Here is an 18,087-nt window from a genome sequence, read left to right as displayed (position 1 = left end):
ATACAGTATTCCTGTTGACACGTAAAGAACCCACTAATTCACACACCAACACACACACTGCCTCTCTGTCTTCCTTCCTCTCACTCTGTCTTTCTCCCATGCTGTGGCCTGTAGCTCCTCGCTGTGACTCACAGCTAGCATGTGGTCTTTATGAGCGGCGAGCAGGACTTTCTCACATAACACGGCACCTAAACAGCTTTGCCCGTCATCTGGCAGGAGGCACGGAGCTGCAGAATCCTGTTTTGCTTATGTCAAAGGTGCCCTGAGTGGGTGTAACACATGTGCGCGTATGTCTTCAGTATTTTGGTGCTGAATTGCCCCAGAGTCCTGTTTTTGCACATTCTCACATACGACACAAACGGCACCTCGCTCATCATATAACAGCAAACACACACAACTGATTGATTCTTCTCCCTGGGGGAGGTGGCTGGTGAGTTGGACCTAATAGAATTTCTCCTCCAAGTATCTATAGACCCTATTCAATATCAGCATGGATTTAGTGGGCTGCAGCGCCACAGTCAATATCACTCCTCTCAGAAAATCCGTTCTTCAATACCGTGATTTCACTGCTGCCTCACCAGCACAATTTAAAGCTTAAGCTACAACAAAGGGGCCTTGGGAAGTCAGCTAGTTATTTAGTCAGTGAGTGTATGATGATGGATGAGTAGTTAAACCCCAGAAAATGTTCTTTTTAAAGCACCAGCAATTTGTTCTATTTGTCGGAGGCAACTAAGACTGTTGCGAAGATGCTTCATAAGTGGAGTCTGATTTATGAAGACGTCTTGGGCTCTTGTTGAAACATTTTCAAGCCCAAACAGAAAGTGGACTGTCTTCTATCTATTTAATGAGCTGGGTTTGTGAGAATATGAGGTACTTTAAGGCCCTGGTATACATCCACACACATGCCGCACATACCGACTTGCGCGTCACGTGTCGTGGACCCTGGTATACTCACACGCCAGGGTCCTTGTAGTATCTGACTTCACTGTTGGGTGGAGGTACAAGTCTGGACGCAGGGAATAGGACGCATTCCTACCAAAGAAGAAGAGGACGATGCTACCGGGCAGGAGAGTCGGGGTGTCGGCTGGTTCGAGGGTTGCTAGGTCGAGGCATGGATGACTATCCTCTGTGAATATTTCTTCTGTTGTCGAAATGTTCTTTCTGCTTGGTGAGCGGGGCTTAATACTCCACCTACTGGTGGGGAGGAGATTCAGTTTACGCACCCAATGCGCTCTTTGTGCGTTTCCACGTTGGGTCAGAAGTATAACAGGGCCTTCCGGTTGCTCTGCGAGGACCACAGTGTTTTTTCATCTCACCAAGTAGCTCAATGTATTCTCCACTTGAAGTTTGACATATTTTATGTCCCTCCATGTCATGCATCTGTCGTGCATCACGACAGTCAAAAAGATGTTGTCTGTTGCTCTCATTTATCAGTTCAGTGGGCATACTTACTGACTACTTTTTTTAATTCCCCATTCTCCCTATTGTTCTCTCAGTAGAAGTAAAATCTCATTATCTTTAATTACCTCAGCAATGTCACCAAATCCATCTTTTTTTATGTATGAATAAAGATTAGCACAAATATGACAGAAGGACATACCCATCCGGATGATGTAATGCAAGTAAACAAATATTAAAAGTGTTGAGTCATGGAGTATAAATCAGTTTTTGGAGAATCAATAACAAACCCCTCAGAGAGGGATAAAGATGTTGTCAGTGTGCCAATATGTGCAATATGTGATGTTTCATTAAGATTCAAATAAAAAAGAAAATCCATATTGTACTATTAAAATTAATTTCATACACCCATAGTTCACTTCAAATGAAAAAGAAAAAGGTGAATAGCTTTTCTCTTTCTGCTGTATCAAAGTTGGAGAGTCTCATTTCAAGACCGTTTACATTTCCGCATGCAAGCACAACAGTAAAAATACCAACTTTCTCTCGTTGTCACGTTTTAATTTAACCTTTATTTACCATGTGTGTAAGAATGAATGACATCCAAAGGTGAGACTGCAGATTGTAACAGATGCAGGACTCCTCCACTCACACCCTCATTTCCCAGGCATCTGATTGAACTACAGTGGCCTCTACAATCAGGAAGGATGATGTTCTTCTTTGTTTGCATATTCGGCCTTTGCGTCAAAGCATGAAACAAAATGGCTACCTCTGGAAAGCAAGACCCTTGCTTAAAGCACATATTTCTAATTCTGTAAAAAGATTTTTGAAAAAAATGTATATTAAAGTGATTATACACTTATATACTTGTGTGGAGATGGGATCAGGACAACAACAGCACAACTGAAAGTCATAATTGGACAGGGTCTTTCAATACAAAGCCAGGTGGAAATGATAAATTATAGATTTTAGAAATGTCTAATTCCAATGTTACATACAAGTGAAGCAAATTCTTACAGGGGAGTTGAGCGAGAATGCTTCAGGGGAAATGTACGATTCTGACACCTAATTCTGTGCAGACTGAGGAGATGTAGAGACGAATGAAGCTCTGTGAGTGAAGGTTACAGTTTATTTGCACTGTGTAAGTATGTAGCACTCCAAGGAAAGCTTTGCAAATGGAGTAGTTGTGCAAAGTTTGGGTAAGTTTGGGGAAGGGACAAGGACGGCCAGCACAGAATGTGGGAGATTTTCAAGTAGTTTAATATAAGAATTTAGGAATTTGGATCTAAAGGGTTTGAACAGGCAGGTTTTCATCCATTGTGTGTGGATGGAAGTATTTAGACAGAGTCTCCCTGACAGATTCTCATGTAGTATTGGTGCAAGGAACAACAGCTGTTTTGTCAGAGAAGTACACAGCCTTGGTTGTGAAACGGCATGAGTAGCAGCTGTGGACCAGTAAGTGGAGCACTTATTAACTGGAAGGTCGGTGCTTCAGTCCCCAGCTTCAAGCCTGCATCTGAAGTATCCTTGCAGGCAAAGCTTGACACAAATAGATGTATTCTTGTTGGTGAGTTGGACACTGTGACCGTTAAGATTTAGAAAATATTCTAGTTTTCATACATGTGATTTGGATTTAGAAAAGTTCAGAATGTTGAGTCGCCGTCTTCATATTTTACAAAGAGGAGAGTTTTCATGTTTGTCAACACAATTTCACTGGATAACTTTTAAACTTTTGAAATATCAATTTTGTCTGTAACAAAATTCAACCCATTACCGAATCAGTTCACACAATGCTGTTTAAGAGGCTTTCACATGCAGCATCTTCATAGGTGCACAAATACAGTTTCAGCAGGAGTGATGTAACATGTTTTCTGGGCACATTCATGTCACATGAAGATGAAAATTTTTTCAACTTTTAGGAATACAGTGAGCACTTTCAACACCTCTCTATACTTGGCCCAAAGAAGTACGTCAAACGTGTCTTTGTTCACTCTGAAATCAGCTTTGAATCTCCATTATTCAGACAAAGTAGCAAAATAATGTCCATACATCAGTCGAGAAAACACCTTACAGTTCAGGTGACATTTTGGGCCTTTAAGAGCTTTAAGAGCTGAGATTAACCCACACAGTGAGCTTACTGTTTTCTTACTTTAATTAATTCATTAATTCATTAAATGAAGCAGAAACTTCAGTCATCTCAGTCAGCTCCCAGGTTTTGGTTGATTAGTATTTTTTCTTTATTTCTAGGGTAGAAAAGAAAAAGCAAAACAGAGTGAGATCTGTTAAAGAGAGCTACTGTATGTACGTAAATGTCAGTAGAGGATGTATTTGTCCTGACTGTTGGGGTCCCAGTCTTCATCTCCCTTGGGCGTCTAAACTCTGCAAAATCCTTCTTTCTGGTTTGACAAAGGTCAAGGTTGCAAACTATGACCGTTCTCCCTCATTAGTAAGCCAAGTCTGGCTTCTCTGCACACCTTCAGCAATGAGGACTGCTGAATACAAGTTTTCTTTTACTCGGCAGTGACAAAACCGAGATCCACATCAATGGTTCTGATTCCGATAGTGTTGCCTGAAGTGCTTTCTTCTGAAAATCAAATTAAAGGCATTGCCAAGCATGTCGGTTCATCTCTAATCCCTGCTGTATACACAAACACAAGCGTCAGCTAATCTAGGCTTTTTGCTCACAACAGCAATAACATGCATTAGGAAGTGGAGTTCTTTGATTTATTTGCTTTTTATTCTCACTCCTTTTAATTAGATGCTTGATTAAAGGTGGGAGTGAGGCGGGGAGTGTCAATGCAGGGCTTATCTCTGATTACTGCTCAAACAAATTATTTTCCATTACCCCCTCTGTTTAGGGCAAACTGCTCAAGTGGGGGAAAGGAAGAGGGAGGCGGATGGGAGGAGGAGAGGAACAGAGGTTTAATAGAGAGAAGGTATAGGAGTGAGAGGTGGATGTGTGAATTTGTCAATGCAAAAGATGACTTGGTTGTAGGCAGAGAATCTGAAGTAAGCAGGGGATAAGCAAGGAGGTATGGAATGAAAGAAGGAGGACAACTTTTAAGAGAAGTCTAAGGAAGCGAGGGAAGAGCTTATGAAATCGTTCATGGCTCAATATCCATTTTAAAACCATGTGTTTCGTTGGAAACCCCCAAGGCTGTTTGGATTAAAACCTGGGATTAAAATCACGACTTTCCTTATGCATGTTGTGACCATTTGTCTCACGTGGAGCTTCTGTGAAATGGCATCGAAATAACTTTGGGCATGGTGACACAGATTCATCGTAAAGGGAGGTGTTTTTCTACTTCCTGCTGAAGCATGGTCGTTAATCTATTCACGAAAAAAAACTCATCCATTGTCATGAAATAAAGGAATTGTTACATAATAATACATGGCGTTCAAAGTCGTAATCGCTGATTGTAATTCTCTAACAAATCACCTCTTTCAGGAACATCCCAGTCGACCTGCAGTTGAACCTTTGATCAGTCAAATAAATATGTTTCCCTCTCGCATCCACCCAACATCTGACTCCAGCCGTAATAGAGATAAATGGATGTCAGCGTTCGGTGCTCACAGCAGTGAGGAATAGTAGTCTCTGCCTGTTCAATTACTGACATGTTGCCTCTGTCTCTCCTCTGTCTTCCTGTTAGGCCTTTGATGCTTTTATCTACATCTTCTTTGCTATGGAGATGGTTATAAAGATGGTCGCGCTGGGAATCTTTGGTCACCGCTGTTACCTCGGGGACACGTGGAACCGACTGGATTTCTTTATCGTCATGGCGGGGTAAGGACCTGCCTGTTCCCTTTTGTTGTTTTATGTGTGTGAACAGTGAATGGTTCTCTGTTCCCAGCAGGTTTTGCAGAAATGAAATGAAAACTGTGCACAGGACAAATTAAAGTATGATGTGTAAGCACTATATTTGCAAATTAGAAGCACTAGTGGGAGCAATGGATACACAGCAATGCTAACTTTTCTATATCGGAATATTGTTTGTCATAAGCTAATTCCTGCTCTGTTAGTACTTGCATACACACAGTCACACGACATTTACACACTAATTTATCATATTTATTATGTCCATGCCAAGACTTTCATTCTCCATTTTCCATTTATTGTTAATATTTTAACAACCAGAGGATTTCAGATGCGCTTTAACCATATATGTCATCAGAAGACTAAACCAAACCTGAGCAACTAGTGATGGGAAGCCCAGCTCTTTTCAAAGTTCTGGTTCTTTTGGCTTGACTTCCTTAGCCTAATTTAGTAATTATGAATGGTTGGTGTGTTGGTAAGCAGTTGTTTAATCAGTGTTATCATAAAAGCCTTATTTTTATGCATTTTATCACTTACTCACTTACTTACTTATTTACCAAAATATACAGTATTTTTTGTTAATTTCTTCAAATTTTCCCTCTGTTTACCTGGCCTGTACCACTACACTGGCTGTCTCTGGAATGTCTGCCCCTTCCTTTTTTCACATAATGGTATGATCTTAGTCCGTCCTCGCATGTCATTGGCCACATGGTGGCCAATGACATCTTCATTTACTGATATGTATTGACAGTGTTTCAGCAAAGTTTTTATGACCCACTTTTTAATGTCAGCAAACCAATTCCAAACTGAGTCATGTGACACCTGGAGCGCTATAGATTGTTAGATAGTTTTGCTCCGTGCAAATATGCAGCAGGTACAGTATATTGTGCTCAACAGGCAGGCAGACTTTGTCTTCCATTCAGTGAGCGCTAAACATTTATCCACTGTAAATACAATCCCGGGTGACATTCACACCAAGTTCAGTAAAAAAATCCATCCTTGATTTGTTGAGTTCTTTTGTACTCACACATAGAGAGGCAGATTTATCACAAAAATGTGTTTCCTAAGATATCACAGTGTTTAATCCTGTATGCGAGAGCGACAGCACATCGGACATTTTTGAAAGCGAAGATGTTTAACTACGATTCGTCATGGGAACAGTTAAAGGTCACACTTTGAATCCCCTTTTCCGGCGCAACCTTCTTTGTCTTTCCTGACACTTCATGATCCACTGAGCTACCGTGCATGACCAGATATGTTAAATAAGTAACATGGAACATTAACGCACCGATCATCACTGGGTTTCACCTGGGACACATCTGACAGGAGCACAATAATGTAATTCAGCTCAGCTAATCAATTTACTAATTTAATGAATCAGCTTAATTACGCTGCCACAAAATTAGCACAAGGTCAGACTGTTACTGATAATGAATATGCGCCAACAATTAGCCGGTGTGATGAATTCATAAAACTGACAAGATTAATTCTTTATATAAATGTTTACAACACAGAAAGGAAGCATCCGGGCTAGGGTAGAAATAAATATATAGTTATCTTTGGAACCAGTGTAAATAAAAAATGTTGGCTTAGTTTGCGGTAAAAACAGGCGAGAGGAAAATAACTGTGCAGCTCACTCGCGTGAAACGTGTGCCACAACAATACAGAGAGACAGATGTGCTGCACTCGCATGCAGTGTGACACAGTTCACAGTTTCGAGAGTGCTCTGTGTCTCCAGTGATATTGTGTTTGGGCTGACCTACGGCAATGCTTGACTCACTTCTTCTCCGTTGGTGCCTCCCTCCTTTCTTACATGAACACATAGTGAATAGTGGCATATGCTGCGTTTTTATCATGGTATGATTTATTTTGGTAAAGTACAGTACGGTTCTTGGGTCGGGCTTGTGTTTCAACTGAGAACAGTACCTTTACGTTTGTTCACGTAGCGTACGACGACATCGAACGTGAGGCAGCACACAACAAACCACAATGGCTGCTGTTTAGTGGCATCTTCTTGTTTTTCTTTTTTTGTCTTCTTCTTCGTCTTTGTAGTACATATAACTGTGGGTGGGTGGGACTTTCTGGTAGTGTGCTGAATTGGTTCAAATCTGACTTGAAGGATCTGTATTACGTTGCTTCATTTAGTAACTATAAATCTGGGCAAACAAAGATCACATGTGGGGTTCCTCAAGGCTCCATTCTTGGGCCACCTTTGTTCAATATTAACAGTGCCATTTAAAATTGACTTGCGGTGTAAATTTGTTTTTTCTGTTCTGAGTGTTGTGGGTGGAGCCGGTCTAGCTGCACCCTGATTTTGCCGTACCATTTTACTCCAGTACCCCAAGGACAGAATGTTACAGGCTATTTTACACTTTTTACACTTTGATGCACCCCCCACCCCCACTCTCTTGACCTAAAACATATGCTGCACTTGTTTATATCAACACAGACTGTGTGGGTCAGACAGTATTGATGGTCATCCACTAATTGGAAAGTCTGGGATTTGTAGTCCTCATGTCAAGGTGGAAACCTTCAATCTGTAGGCACATTTTTGATTTTGGCATTAACCATGAACCTAAGGTTACTACTACAACAGGGTAGCTACAAAAAAAAATAAACATACGTTTTCTTTTCCCAGGTTTTTGAAAAAGTGGTTAAAATTTGCATTTAAATGGAAGCCTAAGGGTAGAAGCATTGAAGAATGCAACCTGTACTGGGAAGCACTTTGAGTGATAATTAAGAATAGGGAAACACAGTCCATTTAGCATAATTAATTTTTATTGCACCCAGACATCAAAGCAGCTGTCAACTCTGTCTGTGGAAAGGGAAACGTTGTTCATTACCTATAGTGATGAAAAGCATGTCATCCTTTTATTTTACACCCCTTGGCGGCTTTTAGGAATGAATACATACTGTACAAGAGCTCTCCATTATCCAAAAATTCAAAAAATGAATAGAACTTAGGTTCAGTGAGGGAATAATCAGCACAACAGAAAAACCTAGCTTATTCCATGCTCTACGTTATCTCCAGGCACACAAGAATTAAGGTAATTAACATGATTTGATGACTCAAAACAATTAAGTTTCCTCCTCCTGTTTTTGTGATCCCAAGAGATCATTAGCATGTAGAATAGTAACCCCCCACACACACACACACACACACACCATCAGTAAACAGATCCCCTTTAAAGAGGAATGACACCACCTGGGGATGCTGCATTAGTTTGTGTCTGCTGTTGGCTGATGGCTTTGCAAACATCTCAGCTGAACCTGACAAAGACGAACAACAGTGATAAAATTGGTCGAGTAAGCGATTTGGTTCATCATCCAGAAACTCATCATTTGAATGAAACAAATGAGCTTTACACTGTATTAATTGCTTCACTTCCATTATAGCTACATCATATATGAAGTGATGGAAAATCTGCTGAATGTGTAGGCTGTGTGAATTTATAGAATGATTTATCGTGTCATTCACTCATTCATCCATCCAACCATGCACATAGTATATCCCAGTGGCGGTTGCTGGTCTTTGAAACAGACAAAGCTAATTTCAGGCCCAGTTATTTGTACATAAATTATGCTACATAAACACACAGTTGGTTAGGATGCTGTCGATCGCACAGCGGTAGAAGTTCACCAGGATGGGAGAGGATAGGTTCTTCTTCAGTGTCCTCAGGAAGAAGAGTCGCTGGTGGGCCTTTAGGGCCTTGGAATAAAGCATATTCAATCAGCCCCCTAATATAAGCACACTGCAAAATTGATGAAAACTGATGAACACATGAGAGCAGCAACTTCATTTTTGACTGAAATTATTTTTCCTTTTTTTGTATTGTATGGCATTTTTGTACTTGAGTGCATATATTCTATGTTAGATGGATTCCTGCATTTTTCCATTTTACATTTCCAATCATTCCATCCCCAATTGACATTTTAACCTGAAGGGAAAATCTTTCATTCACGTTTTTTGGCCTTGGTTTCCTCAACTTTTCCATAAATTTCATCACACACCAGTGCAGTAGTTTAACTTCTGCGCTACAAAAGACACCACTGCCATCATTCTGCTTTCTCATGATGTTTGATTTGACCCTATTTTCCACTCTGATCCTGCATTTTCAGCTCATATGTCTTCCTTTACCCTCTCTTCATGCGTCCCTTCAGTCGCAGTTCAAGAAGCAGCCATGGAAATTTGTCAGCTCCATGCGCCAAAAACTCAATACTCAGGGTACGAGTTTCTGAGACATACTGCAACCAACACCACCAATTAATCCCCAGTCTTACATCTACCTCATGCAGCGTATGCAGCGTGTGTAGCGGTGGGAAGGGGGGCGGTGGGTGCCTGATAAAATGTTGCTCCCCTGGGAACTAGTGTGCTGCAAAAACAAACAGTAGGCGAGCCACAGGAAAGGGATTAGGAGCAGCATGAATTCCACACCAGGCTCTGCTCAGTTTTTCCTGTAGAGCTGAACCAAACCACTGCTCACGCTTAGATTCTATAGAACAATGTGAGTGGTATCTGAGTGTACGGGGACTGGTGTGGTGTGGACTAGGCAGGTGTCCAGCACAGAAACCAAATGTTCTATCCTAGGCATGGCCCCCCCACTGAATACCTGTTTGTCATTTGTAATTCTGATAAACAAACTCCAGCTGGAAGCCTTGCATATTTTGCTCTTGTGTATTATGACATTTGCATTTCACTGTTGTTTTTTTGAGGTAGCGTGATAGTTGCTACATTCACAAATCAAGAAAATAATGTTTTATCATTACGGACATTGAAGTTGGTAGGCATTGGTTGTGAATATACCTACCTATACTCTACTCTACCTACCGGAGGAACCACAGGGGTCTGCAATGTGGATTGGGTGGCAGTTGCAGGTGGGTGCCTAGTCGGTCTGATCCCTGGCTATGGAAACGTTTTATGGAATGTGGAGCGTTACCTCTCTGGCTGGGAAGGAGCTAGAGCTGCTGCGGGATGTTGAGCGATTAAGATCAGATATAGTCGGCCTCACCTCAATGCACAGCGTGGGCTCTCGAATCAAGCTCCTCGAGAGGGGTTGGACACTGTTCTTGCTCGAGGTGCTGTGGTTGATAGGAGGGGTGTAGGAAAGCTTATATCCCCCCCAACTCTTGGCCGACACATTGGGATTTACTCCAGAGGATGAAAAGCGAGCTTAAGCTACGGAATGGGTACTGACTGTTGTTTGCGGTTATGCACCAAACAGCAGCTCAGATTACCCATCCTTTTTGGAGTGCCTGGGATGGCTGCTGGAAAGCATCCTCCTGGGGGACTTCAACACCCACGTGGGCCATGACAGTGATACCTGACAGTAAGTCAGACTTATTCCGAGAGAAGGGATGGAGTCCATGATGTGTTTTAAGCTGCAGTCTCACCATTAGATGCCACCGAGTCTCACGCACTAGACCTTAAACTAGCACCACGTGTCAAATTCATATGCGTTCACACAGCGATCACTGTCCTAACCGTGGACACTTCGACTTGTGGACAGGCAAGGCGAGGTATTGAACCTCTGTGAGTCTCGGCCTCTTTTGGTGGTTTTCCATCTTCTACTGTTTTATCCTTCACATGAGGTTCGCAAGGGAGCTGTGCCAGTCTCCGCTGACATAGGGCAGGTATACGGTGTACCTGCCTTTTGCCCTATGTCAGCGGAGATTGGCCATCATTCATCACAGGGCCACATAGAGACACCTATGGTCTATACAATTTACCTAATCCCCAAATTGCATGTTTTTGGACTATGGGAGGAAGCTGGAGAACCCGCAGAAAACCCACGGACACATGGGGAGAACGTGCAAATTCCATGCAGAAAGGCCCTTGTTCTGACCGGGTCACAAACCTGGGTCTTTCTGCTTCCTAGCAAGAGTGCTAACCACTAAACCAACCGTGTGTCCCACTGTGTTATCAACTCATCAAAAACAAAACTACAGCTATTCAGCTCAATAAGGGAACAAGTCAAGAGTCTAAATCATCCTAGAGTGTTAACGTGTTGATATGTTGATATGTTGCAAGGCAAGTAACTGATAATTTTTTTTTTGCATAAATACTGCAATGAATGCATTTCCATACTCTTCCATTCCTGCAGTCTTTCCCCTGAGGGCTCCGACTACTTGCATAGACACGGCAACTGTGTTATGCACAATAAATCCGGGCCCATAGCGTGTCTGTCTATCCAAATTAAGGCTGTTTTTGTATAGTGATTAGAGAGTATATACAGCTGCATGTTGTGCTGGGTTGTAGTAATGACATTACTTCCAATGACTGACACTGATCCTAATTTGTTGGAGCACTGTGCCGCTGTATTTGCCTGCAGTGGTGTGGACAGACAGAGGAAGGAGAGAAAGACGGAGGGATACAAAATGAGTATGAAGAGAAAGAAGGCACTCCAGTGATAGGAGTTGTGCTTTATCTGCCTCACTCTTTTAGTGTTGGCACTTGCTATTACTCAGCATTAAGAGTTGTGCTGTGCCTGCATGGAGAGTTTGGAGGTTTTGTTGTACAAACATTGTTTGGATTTGAAAGTGCTACTGGAAGCAGGAACAATCTTGGCTGGTTTCAACCACTGTGTCTGTAACAGTGAAAGAACAAGTTGCTGTTTGTTGACTGTGTCTTTGGTGTATGTTGCTCAGGTCCCTTTCACAAAGTTAGCTGTGAGTGGAGCTCACTCGGCTCTGGTTCCTTCAGGTGATCTGAAGGCAGACTCTTCTGTCACTGCCTTTGATGGGATGAGGATGACAACAGGCTGCTTTAAGCAGGCCTGCTCTGAGGTCAGCAGAGGGGGTTCTCTGGCTGCTGTGATGTTGTATCCCTCTGTACTGAAGAAGCCTCAGGAGAGCTGACCAGACAAGTCTGTGTCTTGCTCTTCAAGGGAGATGACTGTGTGCTTTGGGCATTGTGTGCAAGGAGGAGAAGGGAAAGTGTCCTACCTCCACACATGGGGACAGGGGGGAGAGAGACAGAGGACGAGGGGAACCTCCCATTTGTGTTGTTGATGTCATGTCACACAGTGACCACTTGAGGATCCTGGGACATGGAGTTTTATGGCCCTCTTTGTCTTAAGACAAACGGGCATGAACTCTGCATTCACGAAGCATGTCGACTCCATCTATGAGCAGATGCTGCTGACTGCGTCCCAGTCGTAACTTGAGCTTGGATGAGCAGGCAATGGCTAGCCATAGATATGTCTGAATGTACAAGAGTGACTTCACTCCCAGTTCCAACTTCCAGTGTTCAATGTAAATGGAACACGGTATGAGGTCCAACAGTTCAGTTCAGAATAAATCCCTTCAGGTTCAATTTTCTAATCCTGCTCAGCAAAAACTTCAGTTCTCCACAATTTTACATCTTTAAAACAGTTGTTTAGGACTATTTGTTTGACTGAAAATGGAATCTGCCCACACAATGCTGATAATCCTTTAAATATGGTAAATGTGTGTATCCCTTTGTTAGCGCCCGTCATCAGTGGGAGGGTTTGCAAGGCTATCTGCACCTGCAGGCCCGCTCTAGCACACCTCCTTTCCCCAGAATCCATTCATCCTCCATTCTCCCTTCACGCGCTCTGTCTGTCCCCAGACATCAGCAGAGAGAGCAGGAGAGGAGGTGAAGACACGCTGTGTTGTGTTTAAGAGAGCATGCATGAAAAATGACTCGCAGTACGGCAGACGGAAGGAAGGGACATCAAAGTATATTAGACAAGGAATGTCAGGGCTTTCACGTTTACACATATTTCACACTCTGGATTGTCAGAGCTATTCTCTGAATGATGATTTAGAATCAAGTATGCTCTCTCTCTTGCTTCAATTGTTGAATTACCTTTCCCTGGGCAATCACATATAACTAATGGCTTGCTCCTGCCTCTGTTCACATACGGTAGATGCTTTCCATGGTGACACTGCCTCCTCACGATGTCTTAAATGACTCTTACATCCAGTCATTTCTTCGCACTATCCACGCAGTGCTTCCAAATCTTCAAATCAGGTTTATGTTACGTTTCACCTAGATGTTGTCTCGCAGACTTAATTGCGTTTAGTGATGATGTTCGAGGCGAGGTGTTTTCTTCCTTTGCTCATATACAGTATAAAGTCTATGTTTGTGCATCAGCACTTGCTAAAGTTCAAGCTTATGCAGGCGTTACTTTACCTTTCTGCCCAGCCGATGCGTGGCTTCCTTTGCTTTGCCACGTCTCGTCTTCATATCCACAGTTCTGCGCTTTGCTGCCATTTTTCTCAATGGCATTTGTTAAATGTCAAAGTGGAAGCCTCTGGATGTTTTTTTTTCATAGACTCCTCGGCTTTGTGCGCATCAAGCAGCTTCATTTTTGAAACTAAAAATCAGTTGTGCAGAGGAGAATGTTACCATAGGGTTTGACGAGTCAGTTAATTCAGTTCTTTACTTGCCTTGTAAGTCCTAACAAATTATTTAAGAGTTGAAATAGTTACGGATGACTTACTCATACACTATGGAGACAGCATCTAAAATGCTGCTTGGTTCATTTTAAATGGGACAGTGTCAGGATTTGCCAAACTGCATTGTGGAGCCCATTGTTTCTCTTACGCGTAGCAGCACATTGAGAAATGTTGAACTTTCCAAGCGGCAAATCATGTTATGCAAATATCTCAGCGCAGGCGTTAGCCAATCAATGTCTGCTTCTATATTTATATGTTCAGCTCAAGCAGTACATCATCCAAACTGAACCGCCAGACAAGGCTCGTCTCCATATTCCCGGCGTATCATTCAGTCACAAAGCACCTAACAACAGCAGACGCCAGTTCGCCATCACTTAAGCAACATAAACAGCTCTAACAGACACTGTTCTGGTGACTTGTGAAAGCAGCCTTCGGCACCAGCCATCTGGCTCAGCCGCCGTCACATGTAGGGATGTGTATATCCAGCAAAAGTATCATTTTATCTCCATTTTTAGTGGAGAGTTAAAAGCAGTATGTAATTTTGCATACACCACCATTATTTATTTGTTCATGTTCATGCCTGTTACAGGGCAGAGCGTTTACCACTAGCTTTAGCATCACATCTGTGGTTATTTAAATGTAAAAAAGATGCTAAAATGAAGTAACAGATTATTGGATTAGTGGGAAATATTAATATTGTGTAATTATTATTATTATTATTAGTAGTAGTAGTAGTAGTAGTATTAATAATAATAATTATTGTGTAATGTAATATTGTGTATGAAAAAAAAAGTTTTTTAAATAGGTTACAGATTTCACTGGATACCATCTGTCTGTCTGCTCTGTTTTCCCGTACTGTTTCTGTATGTGTGCATGCGTGCTTATGTGTGTATATACTTCATGTATATTTATATACATGTATATATATATATATATATATATATATATATACATTCATAATAGTGGGTCCCCCCCCTTATGTTGTTATGTTAAGCTGCCATACTGCATGGAAAAGGAGAGCAGATGGGGGACCATAATTGATCTCAATCATTTGGTGGAAGGACTATATTTAAATTCTTGTTCCTCTCCTTATAAGAAATATGTGCGCTTGGATAAACGCAGTCATTTTCATGAAAAATAATTGTTTCTTGTGTGCGCTTTCTTTATGATTATCTGTGCGTGTTGCAATTTATGTGCAAATTTCATCTGTAAACTGTGTGACTTTGAAACTTTGAGTCCTCGACTCGCTTTATTAAACGAACCAACACATTTAAGACACTATTTTTTAGCTTAAATTAGCTTCGATCTTTGTTAAACATTGGTATAAATATGGTTATACGAGTGAAATACAGTGCGGAATAGAAGATGATGATTACATGCTCACTTGCAACTTGAACAAAAAGCAGTTAGAAGTGGATTCCTTGTAAACCGAGAGTGAGCTAATTCATTTTTAAAAGTGTGGCAAACATCAGTACAACGACTCATTTTCATGTAAATGTACTCTGTCTTTGTTCATGTGGAGAAGCTTTAGAGTTGAAGATAATTAGTTTCTTTGTATCGGTTCAAGCTGTTTAACCAAAACAGCAAAGCAAGTGTTTCTCTGAGAATTGTTGGATTGCTTTTGTCAGAAGAGATGAGAGATATTGGGTATTTGTGTTTGCAGTGGGACTGTCAGTGACATTCACTCTGCTTATTGTATAGAATTGTGTATCACTTTGTTTGTTTGTCGACCTTCACTGGCTGTTTTTTTTTTTACGTCGCTGTGTCATTTCTAATTTAATATAACTAACATTTTCCATTATCAAAATCAATAGGGTTTCCATTTATGGCACAATGGGTGAATATGAGTATAATACAGGTGAATTATCACGGTGGATAAAAGGCATTTTCATCCGACTCTTCACTCCTAACCTCAGGCTGAGCAAAGCATTTACAAAAAAAAAAGAAAACACTGCACCAGCTTTGATTCGCATCGTGTGATGCTGCCACCTCCTTTTTTTAAAGGAGTCCAAACCATTCTGTCAGCTCCGAGGAGAACGAGTGCTGCTGTAGTGCTGAATCAGGCACTCCATCATTTAGTCATTACTCAGTAAAACAGACAGTTCTGCAGCCTCACTGAGAGTCGGGGAAGAATGCCAGCTCGTTTTTGTTTTTTTTCCCTCAACAATGGAGGAGTCAACTGCTGTTTAAGAATGTGTTTTTATAAAATCGCTGATCCCCTTTTTTGTTTCCTTTTTTATTAAATAATCTAAGTAGTTTCTATAGGTTGCAAAGGTCCTCTGTCATCGTCATCATCTCTAACTACAACCAGAGAAATTAATCGTCGTCATCAGAGACTATATTACAAGCTATAGCAGTAATTGCACATTAAGTGTGACCGTGTTAAGATTAACTGCACATGTTGTCAACGCAATGACGTGCACAATTACACATTAAGACACGTTGAATAAACAGCATGTGTGAGATAGCGATGAGCAGTTCACGGCGTTGTAAGAACTGCATCGCTGTGCTGACACAACGCGTGACAAAATGCACACAGTGACAGAAGAGGGAGGAGGAAACACAACGGCCTCAAGACGCCAGAGGATGACTCCGTTTTTAAACATAACACAGTGTCATATGTCCATAGAGCAGGTTGCAGCAATATGGCTTGTGTGCCTTCAAGTCCTGCCAAGTGTTACTTTAACAGCGGCTGTGTAGCTGTGTGTGTGCGTGTGTGTACACCTACTGTGTAGTATAGAGATGCTGATTCATTTGATGACTAACATGGAGGAAGATGTGTTGTTTCTCTCTGATATTGCAGTTTGCTTTTTTTCAGGACACTCAGAGACACCACGAGTTAAACAAACATCTCACCGGAACACACTTATAAACAGTGTGTTGGTCCTCAGTGTGCGGCATCTTCCCTTGCTGTTGCATTCAGAGCGAAACACATTCTTACTCCGTCCAAAGTAGTAAAGGGACACTCGGCTACACCGTGCTCAAATATGACAACAGTGAAAGACGGCAGAGAACGAGGGAGAAGAGAAATGGCTATCGTGACCACACCAGAGTCAGTTGACGTGCACATCACACACACACATGCCCACATGCAAACGCGGTGACATGTGTATGAGCATCTGTACCCAGCTGGTGGTGAAACAGTATAGCTCATTAGAGCTCTGACGCCACACACACACACCACACTGCAGGAACGTGAGAAGGGGGAAACGACACACGCAGAGAGAACAAACGCATGTTTTCGAAGGAAAAACATGCGTTTGCATTGATTTGCATTCATTTAGATAGCCTGAACAAAGCACTATTCCTCATTTTAAATATAACCCTTTAATGCCTTAACCTTAACTTACCCAAAGTGTGGCATGACCCTCTTATAAGCAATTAGGATTTTCCACCTACATTTTTGATCTTTGATACAGCAAGGGTGTGTGTGTGTGTGTGTGATATGAGATCTGTTCCGGGATGGCACAATAATGACTTTCCAACAACTGCAGTCACAATTGGATAAAGAGTATATTGAGGGCAACTGGCAGGAAGCTTTTAAACACAGAATAAGATACTACACTACTGGTAACCCCTTGTATCCTGATAAGATGAACCGTCCAACAAGTCCTCCAACTGAAACTGAATAAATATCGGTCGTTCTGTTGGATAAATACAACCAATATGTACGTTTTTAAAAATGACGCCCCCTAACGGTCGTATAAATAACAGCAATCTGTTAGTGAGGTTAGGGTTAGGGCATTAAAAGACTAGGTAGAAAGAAAGGTTAGGTAGTGAAATAAAAATTACAATTACTAAGAATTAGTCAAACCTGTGTCGACCACACCCAAGTACAAAGCTTTAACCTCAGGGAAGCTACTGAATGACCAAATTAATATCATATATACCAACAAATATAGGTCGTAACAAGTATCATGGGGAGTGTTGGCACTTTTGCCCACTTTCTTTGGCAATGGAAATGTATTCAAAGATTATGGGGCATTTTCGTTCTTAATCGCCCCCCAAAGCAGATAGATCTTACTTATTTTACAATTTACAATACAAACTATGTGACAAATTATTAGCTATTAGCCAGACAATGTATTTTGGGTTAAAGATAAACCACAGACTGCAGCTTTGTGGTACAGGGAGATATTTACTGTACCCCAGGAGAGACTTAGTGCTGTTATTATGAGGGTTTTTACTCAAGTGTGGTCTCCTCCACTTGACTATTTGCCTGGGGAACAGAGTCAGTTAGTGCTGAAGGGTCAGTAATCCCTGCAGTGGCCACACGCACTCATCCAAAATAAACCCATAACTGGCTCTCAGCCACTCTGTGTGTATGTATCTTGTAAATGTAACGTGTGTCAGTGTACCACTGTGAAACTGATACATGTTTGTATGCGGCCATAATCTATCAACAATGTAAGTTTATTCAGTTTGATGTAAATGGAACCTCGTTGTGTAAAGTGAGA

General features: G+C 41.6%; 1 protein-coding gene across 1 annotated transcript in view; it reads left to right on the top strand.

Moving 5' to 3' along the window:
• Nucleotides 1-18,087, top strand: part of LOC122770945 (voltage-dependent T-type calcium channel subunit alpha-1I-like) — a 171,945-nt gene that overhangs the window by 30,860 nt on the left and 122,998 nt on the right. The window contains exon 3 of the mRNA XM_044028180.1: nt 5,046-5,179. Within this exon, the coding sequence (XP_043884115.1) occupies nt 5,046-5,179 (134 nt within the window). The remainder of the gene's footprint in view (nt 1-5,045; nt 5,180-18,087) is intronic.

This window comes from Solea senegalensis, linkage group LG6 (genome assembly GCF_019176455.1).
Source record: "Solea senegalensis isolate Sse05_10M linkage group LG6, IFAPA_SoseM_1, whole genome shotgun sequence".
Taxonomy (NCBI): Eukaryota; Metazoa; Chordata; class Actinopteri; order Pleuronectiformes; family Soleidae; genus Solea; species Solea senegalensis.
This window is presented reverse-complemented; position numbering and strand designations above follow the sequence as displayed.